Raw genomic sequence first — 13850 nt, 5'->3', positions numbered from 1 at the left:
TAAACTCCTCCCCCTTTAATTTTTTTTGTGCGGTTTTCTCTGCACGCTTTTTTTTTTTTTTTTTCTACTTAATCCCCCCCCCCCCCCCCCCCCCCCCCCCCCCCCCCTTAATATTTCCTCGTTTTCTTTTCCCCGAGATTGAACTACCTGCTAGGTAGCATTGGAATGCTTCAAATGTTAGAACCATTCTCCAAAACCTATGTCACTAAGGCGATATACAGTGGTCCGTGTGATGATCGATACAGATGGCTCCACGCCTACGCAGTCTGTCGATAAACTGCCGAAGGACCCTGGCGGTGTCGTCGTCCAAGGCCAGGGAAACACATCTTATGTCGGAGGAACACACTTCATGGCTATGCTAGAGGACGTAAGTTTTATCTCATATTCCTTGTCTGCCACTCTTACGTATTAAATAATAAACCTTTTATGTTAGATTGAGGATCTTAAGGGCTATTTTGATGATAGAAAAGAGGACGAGGAGGAAACTCATGACCCATACGAGAACATGGGGCCTACGGAGCTGCTCATGGCTTCACGAAACGTGCCCAAAGATAAAAATGACCTCCTCGCTAGCCTCCCAGAAAAAGCTGTTGTCAGTCGTCTTATGAATCGCTATTTCAACTCAAACAGTCCTTCTCAACGTGAGTTACTTCCGCTTCTACTACAAGGTTATATCGCTACTCACACATACATACGTAAAGACATTATTCACGTCCCTACGTTCCTAAGAGAATATAATATTTTCTGTAAGGATCCGCAAAATGCACCTCTTCATTGGATAGCCTTGCTCTATATGATACTAGCGCTTGGTACCTTCTTCTCTTCCTTCAGCGCGCCGCATGAACTAGAGAGCGATTCCCCCGTACCAGCTCTAGACAGGTTCAAGCAGTATAGAGGTGCTGCAGGATGGGCTCTCATATGGGGGAAGTATTCGCAGCCTGGCCCTTACACCCTCGAAGCGTTTATGTTGTATGTCGAAGGAGATTTTGTGACCAATCGCGAGAATCGGATGAACTGTTACTTGCTTTCATCCGTTCTAATTCGATTGATGCTGAAAATGGGTCTCCATCGTGACCCTAGTAAGTTACCCGGCATCACTCCATATGACGGCGAGATGAGACGGCGCATGTGGAATCTCGCCGTACAAATCGATTTACTAGTTGCGTTCAATCTAGGCCTCCCTAGCATGACCCACGCTATCGAAAGTGATACAGCGCTTCCACAGAACTTGACAGATTCGGACTTTGACAAAGATACCAAGGAACTACCTCAGGCTCGCCCTAGCTCGGATTACACCTTACTCACCTACCCGATCAATAAGGCCAGGGTATCCCGAATCTTCTTCCTCGTAGTTCAGCAAGCACATTCACTTGACGTTCCATCTTATGCCGAAGTGATGAAAGTCGACGCCCAGATCGAAGAAGCATGGGATAACGTACCCTCAATCATGAAGATGAGACCGATGGACTTGTGCCTAACAGATGCGCCAGTTCAGATCATTCAACGTTTTGGTATCGCGGCAATATACCAAAAAAGTCGATGTATCCACCATAGACGTTATATTGTCGAAGAAAATCCGAAGAGAGAACACGATTACTCCCGTCGAGTATGCCTCGAGGCAGCATTGGCGCTTCTGGACTACCAGATTACGATGCACGAAGCCGGAAAACCCGGTGGCATGCTGGCCCAAAGCGGCTGGTTCATCGCTGCTCTAGTGGCTGTAAACGATTTTCTCCTAGCTAATATGATTGTTGCTCTCGTGATACAGAATGATAAATACTGGGAACCGGGTGGCGATGCGGATTGGATATCACGGTGTATGCCACCGACAATCACCAGGGATGAGCTCCTCCGGGTGATTAGAAGATCACATTATGTCTGGCAGGACATGGCGGTTGAGAGATCGGAATTTCAAAAATGTGAAAAAGTCACACGCATAGTGCTCCGTCGGGTTCATGCGCACCTTGGAATCATCACTGAAGATGTCGAAATGTCGGGTTCGAGGATAAATAGGAGCGGCGAGATGACAGAGATGGCAAGCTTGACGATTGATGGTAGCCGGCCAGCGACTGTGTCAAGCAGCGACGAGGCTGCAGTTGATAACATTGCCGGGTTTGGCATGATGGAGCCAAACCTGATGACGGGTGTTAGTGCTGGTCAGACAGAGTCTGACCCCCTTTGGATGATGCAAAACGGCTACGATTGGGTAAGTCCTTTCTATTGGTGTCTCTATTTGGAAAATGACAAATTGCTTAACAAACATACACTTGATAGAGCTATTTCGATGCCATGGCACGTACGGCCGAAACTATGGAGGTCCCGGGACAGATAACCGAAGATGCTTGGATAGGCGAGAAAAGCATAGGAGAGTTTCCCAATTTTATGATCTCGAACACATGGAATTTCCCTCCATCTTCGTAAAGTACCGTCTCACCAACTGAAGTTGGGGCCCCGAAACGACGATGGCTTAAAATGGTTCAACCTTTGGCCTCGTTGTAATGTTGAAGGCCATGAAATGGAAACCCTTCATTTACCGCCAATACATTTCGTTAGGTGAGCCATGGATTTGCAACCGCGACAGCCGTCCGAATTCACGGTAGTAAGCCCTGCGGAATCGACCGATCCAACTTTGATAAGGTATCAGACGTCAAGGTTACAGATTCCTAGCATAGCAACCAGGGCTAGCTCTTCCAAGGTGAGAAATCCTGGGTTGAGAGCTTGGAGGGTGTGGAGAAGATCAGAACCACGGTGGCTACTAGGTACCCAGGTAGGTAGGTACCTACCTGTAACCTACCAGCTTACCAGCCGTGTATTCGCGGGGTATCGTTCAACCCCGCATAGCCCCCTATTGGTTAGCCCTGCGAATTGGCGAGAAGGCTAGGCATCTTGCGGTTTATCGAAAGCGCTATGCGATTTTTGGTGTTGGATCCAACATACACTATGGTTCAGGTATAAAAGTTGCTTAAGGAATAACGCAAGACACGGCAGAAACAAGTTCATAAAAAGCGTTGGAAACGAATGGCGGAAAGGATGTGTCCCGCGGAAATACCAGTTCGGACTAAGAGGGGCATCCTTGGCGCTATAACGACCGTCGCTGATGTGATGACGGCAAGGTAGTGATTGAGCCTCCAGTACCTCCAAGAAGGATGTTCGCTTGACTGTTTTGTACGTAATAGCACGCAACACCCGACAGGACTATTTGTAAAGAGATTGCTCGCAGCTAAACGATTCACGTTACAACGAAAAAAAAAAAGCTGCCAGGGCCGTAAAAACGTGCTCGATTGCATCAATACCACCCATACCTTTTTATTTACTAAAACATACCTAATGCCAAGACATCGTCGCCTCGGATTCCACACTGCCATAACATTAGGAACAGCAATATCAACCTTTCTCGCCTGCATCGGTCTCGATTCTATAGTGCACCCATAGCACCTGGATGGGTTCTCTCTAAATCTAGCTAGCAGCTACCTAGCACCTGGGCAGCTAGCGACGAACGGTCGGGTCGGCCACGAACTCGCTTTAATACCCGCCATGTAGATTGGTTTCACAGCGTAGACCGGTCTGGTTCTCCGCCATTTATTTCTAAATCGGGGGACTCGGAGGATCAGAGACTCAGGGTCAGAGGAGGCCTGAACTGCTGAAGCAAATCCACACCTTCGGAAGTACCTACCTAAACCAATAGCCTTACGACGTTAACACGCATGCCGACCGAGATGGATGGCCTTTAGTAATGTAATGGGTATTTCTGTGAACTAATGAAAGTAGAATGATAGGCTTGGTTGTCAACCAAGGGACACTCCCGCCTCGTCTATGCACAGCGTCTGGCTTCTACTGTAACGGCATGCAAGATCACATCCTCCAACAACGGCCCGGGATTTGCGGCGGCAACGTTCACGTGCATTTGCGATTTGGCAGCGCCATCAAAGGAGTGCTCACCGAGTTGGATCCCCTATATCCTACGTCGGATGTCTCCTCTTTTCCCAAGGTCTGTTAGGATGGCGCTTAGGCGACACGAGCTCATACGAACTCTCGGGACTGGGTTTTGTCCCGTGACGAAATTGTCGACATTTTTAAAAATGTCGGGTAGAAAGACCGGGACGGAAACAGAGCAGAACTACGTTGTTACGGCATTACGGATTACTGCGCGCTATCTCGTTACTGGACAAGGATTCCAACATATGACCTTCTAACTATGTAATGAGACAGGCGTGCTCATTGGTCGATGGTTATCTGTTGATCTCTGGAGGGGGAAATACAGCGCCCCTTGCCCGTGCTGCGGCTTAATAGGAATGCGGTTGTGTGTAGAGCGTTAAACACTATCTATGGCATGCATTCTTGTCCCATCGCAACTCGCCTGCGATTCCGTCATGTCAAACATGCGGTTTTATGTGTAATTAAAATTTAGCGGCGCTCCAACAAGCTCCAATCAGACTACGGGTCAAGATCCGAACCACCCAACTTATCAACCTATCAACCTCTTTGGGTTATCTTTCTCTCGGATCAGCTGAGTCTGCTGAGTGCACAACAATAAGGCTGGGTATACTTGGTAGGATAGGTCCGATAAGGGATGAAAACACCCCTAAAATCTTTACCGACTAACTATATAATGTCGGTCTCTCATCATACGCATTACGCCCTTCCAATCACCCGGGATAATTAACTTTTTCTTGGAAAAGTAGAGAACGGGTCTGCTTCCGAAGTCGAATAAAAGCTCGAACTACACGTAGAAGATGATTATAGGAGGGTCTGTTATGTAAGTCAGTCTTAAGATGCAATTCCGACCAACCGTGCTTAATGTCTTTACATAATCTAAACCATGCTAGTATCCAGTTTATTGAGTCGATGAAAGAAGAAAGAAGAAAAAAGAAAGAGTAAAATTTTTTCTCTTGATAAGCTGTACCAACCGCTATGAAACCGGCTTGTCACCTCCTATCCAAAACCGTCCCCGGAGCAAAACTTAGGAGGGAAAAAAAGAGCGGGAAGAAAACGTGATCCGCGCCAGTGATATAAATGGATCCTAAGCAATTCCCATTAGCTAACGTTTCGAAGACCGTCTCCATCTGTTTAATAGTAACATTTGGTACATACTACATAATGCGTAGAAGAGGATGTACCTACATTAAACAATAGTAGACTTGCACAATGCGTGTGATATTCGGTCAGGCTCCGATCTCGTCGCATTCCAGAACCAGACCGCATGGTATACTGGGCCAATCAACTCGAACCATCGACCTGGTTTAAGTATTGGTGCTGATACCACATGCGATCAATCACGTATCAGATCGGCGAATTATAACCCTGAAAACAGGCGATAAGAGAATCCGAACACTTGATTCGATTGATGAGAATTAAAGTCTATTGCCCATGCAGCGCATCAAAAATCAACGTGACTTTTAGGCAACGTACAACCTGTTTCGAACAGGTTATCATCAATAATTATCGATGTATATACCTTCAACGATGGATACTATTTAGGTACGATACAACTACATCAATGCGTATATTATAGTACATGTCCTATCCTTTTTTCATCTTTTTTTTTCACCGCTCTCCACCTTGTCGAACCTGTCATGTGCGGTTTTGCAATTTGCTATTTGCTACAATACATCCATAACATCCATAACACATCCGATTTAGACCATGTTACTTCACCATCTCCTCACGATGTTGGGCACATAATGGATCTATTCGGTCCCCTTACCTCCAGTCACCTTACTTGACCTATCCTAGTCCGAACCACTCTCCGATTCATTACTAATAAACTAACTCTTAATATACTAGACTCTATTCCGGCCCTCAAAAAATTACAGAAAAGAAAAGAAAAACCCGAGCTCATCCACGCACCAATCTGCCGCATCCTCATTGGATTGGTTTGTTCTTAGTGAGCAAGGTATGATGTACACATGTACATAGCATGATACATCCATACGAGTCCGAATTTGGGTGTCAGCCTCTTTTTTGTTATGCTTACATTTTAATAATCTTTAATCTTTAATCTTACATCGCTCCTGTCTCTCGTATCTATCTTGATACGCATACATATACATACACCAGACATACACACATACACACATACACACACGTGCGCCTATAAACTTAAGATAAGAGATTTTCAAACAATAACTGGGTCGACACAGGGTAGGTACTTCGAGGTTAAGGTTTCTTAGTGTCTTAGTCTTTTTTTACATTCCACACCCTCCAGGTCTATTAAAAATAATTCGCTCGACTAAATCCCCTTCGATGGATACCATTAGTACGTACATAAACAGGCCGAACTTGCTTTGGTTAGGCAAGTGAGGGTCGATTAGATCAAAATACTACATGTAGGTAGTAGTAAGGTAGTCCCGTCTGGTGGCAGTTCCCCGGATTTCACAAGAGGGCCCCGGTTCCAATACCTCTTAGTAGCCCGTCTCGTTCGTCATACCCTCCAATGTTCTTCTTTTTTACATACCTAGTAGCGTACATCCAATACCCCCAATATTCATTCCTCTTTGATAGATATTGGATGGATATACATATGGATGTATGTGTCTATGTACGAATGTACTTCCCTGCCTGACTAGACCCTCCTTTTTTCCCTCTCCTAACCTAAGAAGATTTTCAGTGCCCTTCTTCTTTCTCGATAGGAATTTGATCGATCCACCGGGAACCTACCATTCTCGCAACCCTATACAAATAAATTACGCCCTCCTGCCTGGCTTATCGTAAAGCTATGTGGAATTTCCAAGCGAAACTATCTCAGTCAACCCTAAGCGGCTACCCATTTTCGTTTCGCATCGGACCTTGAAGTCCTATTTTCTCTCTTCCCCTTCCCCCTTTCTCTTAAGTGTTACCCGCCCGAAGGGTACCTCCGTCAAGGTCCTCAATTCAAGCGTTCGGGACTTTGCAGGCCTGGCAAAATTCCCAAAATTCCCATCCGTAGTATATCCACTTTTCAGACTTCTAGATAGTCGAAAGATATTGCGTGCCTGGCCGCTTCTCGAGCCTGGACAGACTGGACCTGCCACGACATCCAGCATTAGACTTACCGGCAAAATAAACCTCCTTGTACTTTCCTTTTCTTTCCCTTTCTTTATAGTCACCTGAGCCTCTAATTCCACGCTACCAACCTTACCTCAATACCTTGTCTATTTCTTTTACCCACACTACCTACTCAGGTACGCACTAGACAAGAAAAGACAAGACTATCGTCGAACACTGAAAACAGCTTCGACCCATATTGATCCTTAACTTGACGCCAAAGCACACCACAAGCCTATACCATCACAACATCTTCGATGGACGTGTTGTTTCTCTCTTCTATTCCATAATTTTGGCATTGGCCTTCTCGCTTCCTCGATCATCGATAGCTACACCACGCGCCTATCTAGATACTTACCGAGACAGCTGTCTCGGTTGTCTCAACTTGCCTCTTTTCTTCAATCATATCAACGATACTCTTTCTATCTATCGTGAGAAGGCATAAAACGTCTATACCCTAATTGGAAACTAGACCTACGACGTCATGCCTTCTTCTAATCCTATCAATATTCGGACTGATTTGGTCTTTCGACCGGTGTCGGGGGAAAACGGCAATGCCTCCCCTAAATCTTCAGCGACACAGAGTACAAGGCACAAGCATACGCGATCCTCGTACTCGGAAAGCTCGCCTATTACGGCCATGTCGAGAAATAACTCGCTGACTTATCGGCCCTTAAAACGATCGACACCCTCGCCAGATAAGACTATTGCCATTATAAATGCAAGTGGTAGACAGGCCGCCTCATTAATTCGCATAGCTACTGCTGTAGGTTATAAAGTCCGCGCGCAATTGCGCAACCTAGAGGGAGTCATAGCGACTGAAGTCGCAACGAATCCGAATGTCACAGTTTTCGTCGGGGAGCTTTATATTCGAAATAAACCAGATGACAAGAGGGATGTCACCGTCCACGGACACCTGCCCGGGATTTTGGTTAATCACGGCCTGATTTCACAGCTCTTCAACGGCGCGCAGTTAGCCTTTATCAACACCACTTTCTACGGCAATGAGATACAGATTGGGGAAGCGATTGCGGACGCTGCCAAGAAGGCCGGCGTCCAACATTACGTGTATTCGTCTATGCCCGATCACGCCGCTTATAAATCGGATTGGCCCTCGCTACCGCTATGGGCGGCTAAACATGAGGTGGAAAAGTATGTGCGAAAAATAGGACTACCGGCTACTTTTATCTATACCGGCATCTATAACAACAACTTTACGTCGCTTCCGTACCCGCTGTTCTGCATGGAATTGCAGAAGGATGGTTCCTTCATATGGCAAGCTCCGTTCCATCCAAACGCTAAACTTCCTTGGCTGGATGCCGAACACGACGTCGGCCCAGCCATCATCCAGGTATTTAAAGACGGCCCGGAAAAATGGACCGGAAAACGTATAGCACTGGCCTACGAATACTTAACGCCGCTAGAAGTCTGCAAGGCATTCGAGGAGGGAATCGGAAGACGCGTCCGGTATAAACGTGGAGCCATCGACCTCAAGGTCAAAATTCCGGAAGGTTATCGGGAACAACTTGAAGCACTGCAAAAGCTCTTCTCCCCACGTAATAATGACCCCACGAAGCAACCGCCCTATTTTGGAGATGCGGAATTAGAGAAGAAATGCCCCGATGACGCCTTAAGGTTATGGGAAGGGCCGAGAGGGCTAGAAGAATACGCACGTGAGATATTTCCGTTGGAAGAAGAGGCCAACGGGATGATATGGATGCGTGAGGGTCTAGATGCACCACTTGAAGGACCTGGGGAGATTAATGAAGACGTGGAAAACGACGAGGCAGATGAGGATGGGGACGATGAGTCTATAGACGAAGGCTTGATAATGGTAAGCATCCATAGCCACCTATTCCCTTATTCTTTTATAGCATTGTCTTTATGAGTGTATCCGAGCTTTGGAGATAAGACGCACCCGGCTTCCACCCTAAGCCTACTTACCTTCTATCATCCGAGATACGAATACTAACTAGGAACCTGGTAGAGAGGACTCAAACGAGACGAGGAATCATGGCTGGCATAGCCAATATGCCACTATACGCACCACGACCATTCTGGCAACCAGAAGCTTGACGACAGCATGGGACAAATATGCAATATTAACTTGACGACATGAGAACGAATATTAGAATTGGACATTGCTGCCGGACATCATACGTTACTTATCCAAGGCATTTGTATACGGTTGGTTGCGACAGCGTGTTTCTAGTTTGGCGTAGGTGAACTAGACAGCGCTTTTAAACGACGGAAAAGCATTTAGGTTGACATGATTTACGGGGTTTGCATTTGAAAAAACAAAAAGGGGGGGCCAGCGGCATCGGGTGGTCACGATATCTTTACTTCCGGGGAGAAAATGAGCAACTAAAGAGCTACCAACATTCGGCAAATTCTAGGGGGATATCTCGGCTCATTCATTCGGCGTTTGGATCATAAAAAGTTGCTCATTCTAATTACTGCATTCCGGGGCATCCGAAGCGCTCCGGAATATCGAGGCGACTATTGCTACCCAGCTTATAGGATGAAATAAGGTTCGCATGAAGCGGGCTGGGTTTAATTCGGGGGTCTTCTACGTACGAGGAGTTGGAAGACAGCTGGTTCCCCATGTAAAATTTGCTCGCGTGTATGGGATATATATAGTTATATATCCTCAGGGGTACCTGAACTGATTAGTTTCTAATGAGGCCCTGCTTTGAGCTGAGGTGGGATCAGACGACTCATGTAGTTCTATCCGAGCAAAACATCTGAGTTGCTTTAATGGGGCTGTGCCAGTTAGACCCATCGAAGAATTGGTTGCGATACCGTTCCATGAACCACGGTTTCCACCGTAAGTCTAGAAAGTCACTGTAGGTCACCGCCATTTGTAGGGTTATACATTTCTATCGACTCGTGTGTTGTCTAACATGGCCTCGTGTTCTATCTGAACTAGACAGTCGCCCCGCAAAGGACTCATACGGTTCTTATGCGGAAGCCCCTACTTTGTGTTCAGGGGGACGCTTCAAAATGAAACTAGCTACCTACGTACCTACGTACTTGGTAGTTATTGTCCTGTGGCCGGGCTTCGGGAAATGTGTTTAACTGGAAGATTATCATCCTCTACAGAGATTTTAGACTAAAATGAAGAGTTCTTGAGACTTAATTTTGGCTATTACTTATATAAATTCGAAGTGTCTCACGAACATACCCGTTTCTATCACACAGAGAGTTTACATCCACGAACTGTGTTAAAAATAACAATAGCAACATGAACATGTATATGTTACCGTTAATATTACTCTAAATAAAAGATAAATGAGTAACCAACCGGAGGAAAATAATATAAAAAATACAAAAAAATATAAACGTACAACACTGGGGATTCGCTGGTCGTCACCGACCCAACTACTGATCCAGCGGTAGCCAGCTTATCTATGGGAGAGCGGACGGGATCCCGAGTTCTCTAGCTCCTGTGGTCGTACGTGGTAGATTAAGCTAGTGTTTTGGTATATATACCTACCTCCCTAGGTCCTAGTGTAATGGGTACAGTCTGTGTGTGGCGGCCGCTAGCTACCTGACTAGTTGAGTAGCGGGGCGGGATGAGATAGCTTCGCTAACGGGAACTCAATTGGTAAACGTTTGTTAGAAATGCCATTGAAGAGCTGGTTATGTATGTACAATAGGTAGAGATCATAAATTTTATCCAATTTTAATGTACATCAGTTCTTCTTATCGCCCTCGTACATCTCCAGGTACGTCGCCCTAAGCCGCATCTGCAGGTGCTCCTTCGCGGTCAGGACCTTGCGCTCGGCGTACGGGTTGCTGTTGCCGTTTGCGCGATCAGGTTGGAATGTGGCGACGCGCGAACTGGGGACGGCGCCGAGGGGCGTGTCGTCGGCTGGGTGGCAGAAGTAGGCGATGGAGTACCGGGGGTCGGTTACGGATTCCCCGTTTGTGGAGGTGGAGGTGAAGGCTACGCGGTGGACGGTGCTGCGGAGGACTTTTGTGGTGAGGGTTGGTTAGTAGGGGTGTTCAATAGCTAGATAGGACGGTTCTATTCTATCTCGAGAAAGAGGGGATGGGAAGAATTGAAATGCAAGATGCTACGTACGCCCATTAGTCCAGTATGACAGCAGATCGCCAATGTTGACGAGAATGGGCGGCTGTGCGTCGGTCTCTGTGCCGGGCGGAATGACAGGGACGGGGGCCCAGGTTTCGGTGCGGGGATCCAGGAGCTCGAGGCCGGCTTGTCCGCGCAGCCGGAAGAGAAGAGTTACGGAGCCGTAATCCGAGTGCGCGCCGGCTCGCACATCAGAGGAGAGCGCGGTGGGCGTGTTGCTTGGGGGCGGGTAATACAAGAGCCGCAGAATGGAACCTGAGGGTATGGGAGAGCCTGCTGCTGCGGAGGTGTGTGCGGCTGTGAAAAAGTCTGGGGGGTTTACCTGTGAGGTGGTTAGTTAATTGAAAAGGGGCTGAAAATAGAGAAATAAGAATTCTTGGGTTTACCCCTAGGCCGATACCGAATAAGAGGAGTAATTTCCGGCAGAGATCATGGCAGGCATCCTTGAAGGCGGCCAATTGCGCCTGGTGAGACTCGATACTCTGCGGAATAGGCTGTGTGGCTTTGTTATCGGTGAAGGGTCCGAAATTGAAGGCCCTTTTAGCTGGTGGTCAGCCTCAGCTTTTTCTCTCACGAGATGGGGGCTAGATCTGTCACTGACTCCTTAAAATCTCCCACCTATAAATATGATATTAATCAGTCTTACTGTCTTAGTTGAGAGGTGTGCTGAAATGGCTTACACGTTGTGTCTTAGGGTCCAAGGTCTCTGAGTGCATACCCGACCATCCTTGGTTGTTCTTCTCTATCGTACATCTCTGCTTGTCCTCGAGTGGCGAGCTGAATAAGATTCGTGACTGTTGTTATTAGATATGAAACCAGAGACTGTTTATTCGCTGCAGGTATAAGTGGTCCAAATCAAGAGATGATAGCACGGTGAATTGCAAGTTGTTGGGGATGACGTCTATTCACAATAATTCCAATAGAACGACGGATACGTACTATATTGAAGGCGTTTTCTATCTGCTCGGTAGAAATATCTCGACCGGCATTTCTGATATAAACGAAACCATATTCGACAGCAGCATTAACCAGCTCCTTTGCGACTTGTGCCTGGTCTGTCCCCTCGGCTGAGATGTCGATAATGGGAATCGATGTAGTTACGGCCATGTTTGGAACAGATATGTGTGACGCCACATATGAAGCCCGTCTTCTTCCAGGTTACTTCATGAATTATATCACAGGCCGGGGCATTTTAATTCACCACTGACTGATAAGGTTCGTTCTGTCGAGGGCTAGCGATGATACGGACTATCGGTACCTACCGGGAGGTACGTACCTAAATTTAGTGTTGAAGCACCGCCCCACATGTGTGCTCTTCTGCTATCTTCCAAGGTTCACGCCTGTAAGAATGTTTGTAACCGCTACATGGGATGAGGAATTATGGTATTCAATGTTGTTTGAGATGGGGTTTCGAAGACATTCTACTTTTATAGTTGCTTTTTTTAATTTCATGTAGATGTAGATGTAGATTAAGAAAAAAGTATGCACCATTCTTGAATACAGTTATGTACCTATGTATATGATATGTGAACACAGCAGCGTCGATGTAAAGGCTATGGGCGCGATTTCCTTAAGCTCTTAGGTACTAATAGCTACCTGGTAAGACAGTTAGCGTTGGGGGTCCCACAGCCGATGGAAAACTGACCATTTCCAGGGGTGCTTGGGTAAAAAGACGCTAAACCGTAATCCTTGTCCTACCTACCGCAAGGCTTTGGCGTTGAAAGTTGACTCGTTCCTCACCTCAAACAGAACCTCATCGACTTCTTTCCAACAATAGGTGCATCTTGTCCTTCCGCCGCACCGCCTTCCCCCCTCCTTGTTCCTGCCCGATCGTGCCCTTTATTTATGTCAAACTCAGTCACTCATTTTAGTTCCTACCTATATTAACGATCCTCCTTTCCGTTTGCGACCCCAAACCGCGATTCGTAGTGTTTCCCCACTACGGCGCACACAGAATTATACCTTCAAGATGCCGAGTAAGTGCATTCCATAGCTAATCCCAATTCTCTCGCTCCTCCTGTCACTGCCACTGCAGCCTCGCTGGATTCTATTGCCCATGCCAATATCACCGTCACACATTTCGTCTCACTGCTAGCTATACCGAGTACCTGCGCTGCCTCACTCCATCCACCATCCACCATTCACGATACTTCGATCAGCTATACATTTCGGCTACCATGCGAGACTTGGATGGTCGACCTCCTTTCAGCCAAGAGGAGCTCAATCGTGCTGTCGACTGGCTTTACCGACAAGGATTCCTTGTCACCATCACTGACAATGCCATTCTTAACAATTCTATCTTCACCTGTGGACGACCCGTCAATCAATATTTCCAGTGGAAAAGGAATCAGAGGCAGCACGGTACTTTAGATGGTATTCTAGCATTCTGAGGAACATCACTACACACCTACATATTTATCTGTTGCCGTGCTTCTCAATATGAAATCGCTAATTTGATGAGCAGGTTCTTTCGAGGATCACTGGATCAACGAGCAGGTGGCGTGAGTAATATCTTGACACTTTGTATCATATTAGTGTTATAGAACTAACCGTGTTTTAGTACTGCCGACGTCAACCAGCTCGAGGATTGCGCGATCGCCGTCGATGCTTCCTACTACTTACAATTATTTCTCGACAATGTTCCCTATCACGAGCCACTTCTCCCGGCCCTCGGCGGCTTAACCGGCATCGCATCACACATTGATCACGACCTTGACTACTGGAAGGCTAA

At 46.7% G+C, this 13850-nt stretch overlaps 3 protein-coding genes across 3 annotated transcripts in view; 2 read left to right on the top strand and 1 right to left on the bottom strand.

Moving 5' to 3' along the window:
* The window catches only part of GGS22DRAFT_75203 (fungal-specific transcription factor domain-containing protein), a 3419-nt gene extending 710 nt beyond the window's left edge, over positions 1-2709 (top strand). Inside the window, exons 3-6 of the mRNA XM_047968007.1 lie at positions 222-367; positions 434-641; positions 702-2206; positions 2275-2709. Coding sequence (XP_047814897.1) covers positions 222-367; positions 434-641; positions 702-2206; positions 2275-2421 — 2006 coding nt within the window. The 3' untranslated portion in view covers positions 2422-2709. The remainder of the gene's footprint in view (positions 1-221; positions 368-433; positions 642-701; positions 2207-2274) is intronic.
* A 4798-nt stretch (positions 2710-7507) lies between these two features.
* On the top strand, positions 7508-9049 carry GGS22DRAFT_192549 (nitrogen metabolite repression--responsible protein; the record flags this gene model as incomplete). The annotated part of the gene is made up of 2 exons (XM_047965278.1): positions 7508-8857; positions 9011-9049. The coding sequence occupies 2 exons, from the start codon at positions 7508-7510 to the stop codon at positions 9047-9049; spliced, it is 1389 nt and encodes a 462-aa protein (XP_047814896.1).
* A 1588-nt stretch (positions 9050-10637) lies between these two features.
* Positions 10638-12622, bottom strand: GGS22DRAFT_173249 (2OG-Fe(II) oxygenase superfamily protein). Its single transcript, XM_047962893.1, has 6 exons — positions 12059-12622; positions 11800-11913; positions 11721-11737; positions 11506-11656; positions 11111-11441; positions 10638-10999 (listed from the first exon to the last, which is right to left on the bottom strand). Exons 1-6 carry the CDS (start codon positions 12224-12226, stop codon positions 10719-10721), a joined length of 1062 nt encoding a protein of 353 aa, XP_047814895.1. The 5' UTR covers positions 12227-12622; the 3' UTR covers positions 10638-10718.
* Positions 12623-13850: the final 1228 nt, after the last annotated feature.

This window comes from Annulohypoxylon maeteangense, assembly GCF_022496945.1.
Source record: "Annulohypoxylon maeteangense strain CBS 123835 unplaced genomic scaffold GGS22scaffold_21, whole genome shotgun sequence".
In the NCBI taxonomy this organism is placed as follows: Eukaryota; Fungi; Ascomycota; class Sordariomycetes; order Xylariales; family Hypoxylaceae; genus Annulohypoxylon; species Annulohypoxylon maeteangense.
This window is presented reverse-complemented; position numbering and strand designations above follow the sequence as displayed.

Excerpts from the sequence above, each read along its gene's own strand:
- GGS22DRAFT_173249 (XM_047962893.1), bottom strand. The coding sequence starts at position 12,226 with ATGGCCGTAACTACATCGATTCCCATTATCGACATCTCAGCCGAGGGG. Across the intron at positions 11,442-11,505 it reads TATTCGGTATCGGCCTAGGG|GTAAACCCCCCAGACTTTTT; the intron begins GTAAACCCAAGA and ends ACCACCTCACAG. Across the intron at positions 11,000-11,110 it reads GTCATACTGGACTAATGGGC|TCCTCCGCAGCACCGTCCAC; the intron begins GTACGTAGCATC and ends TCACCACAAAAG.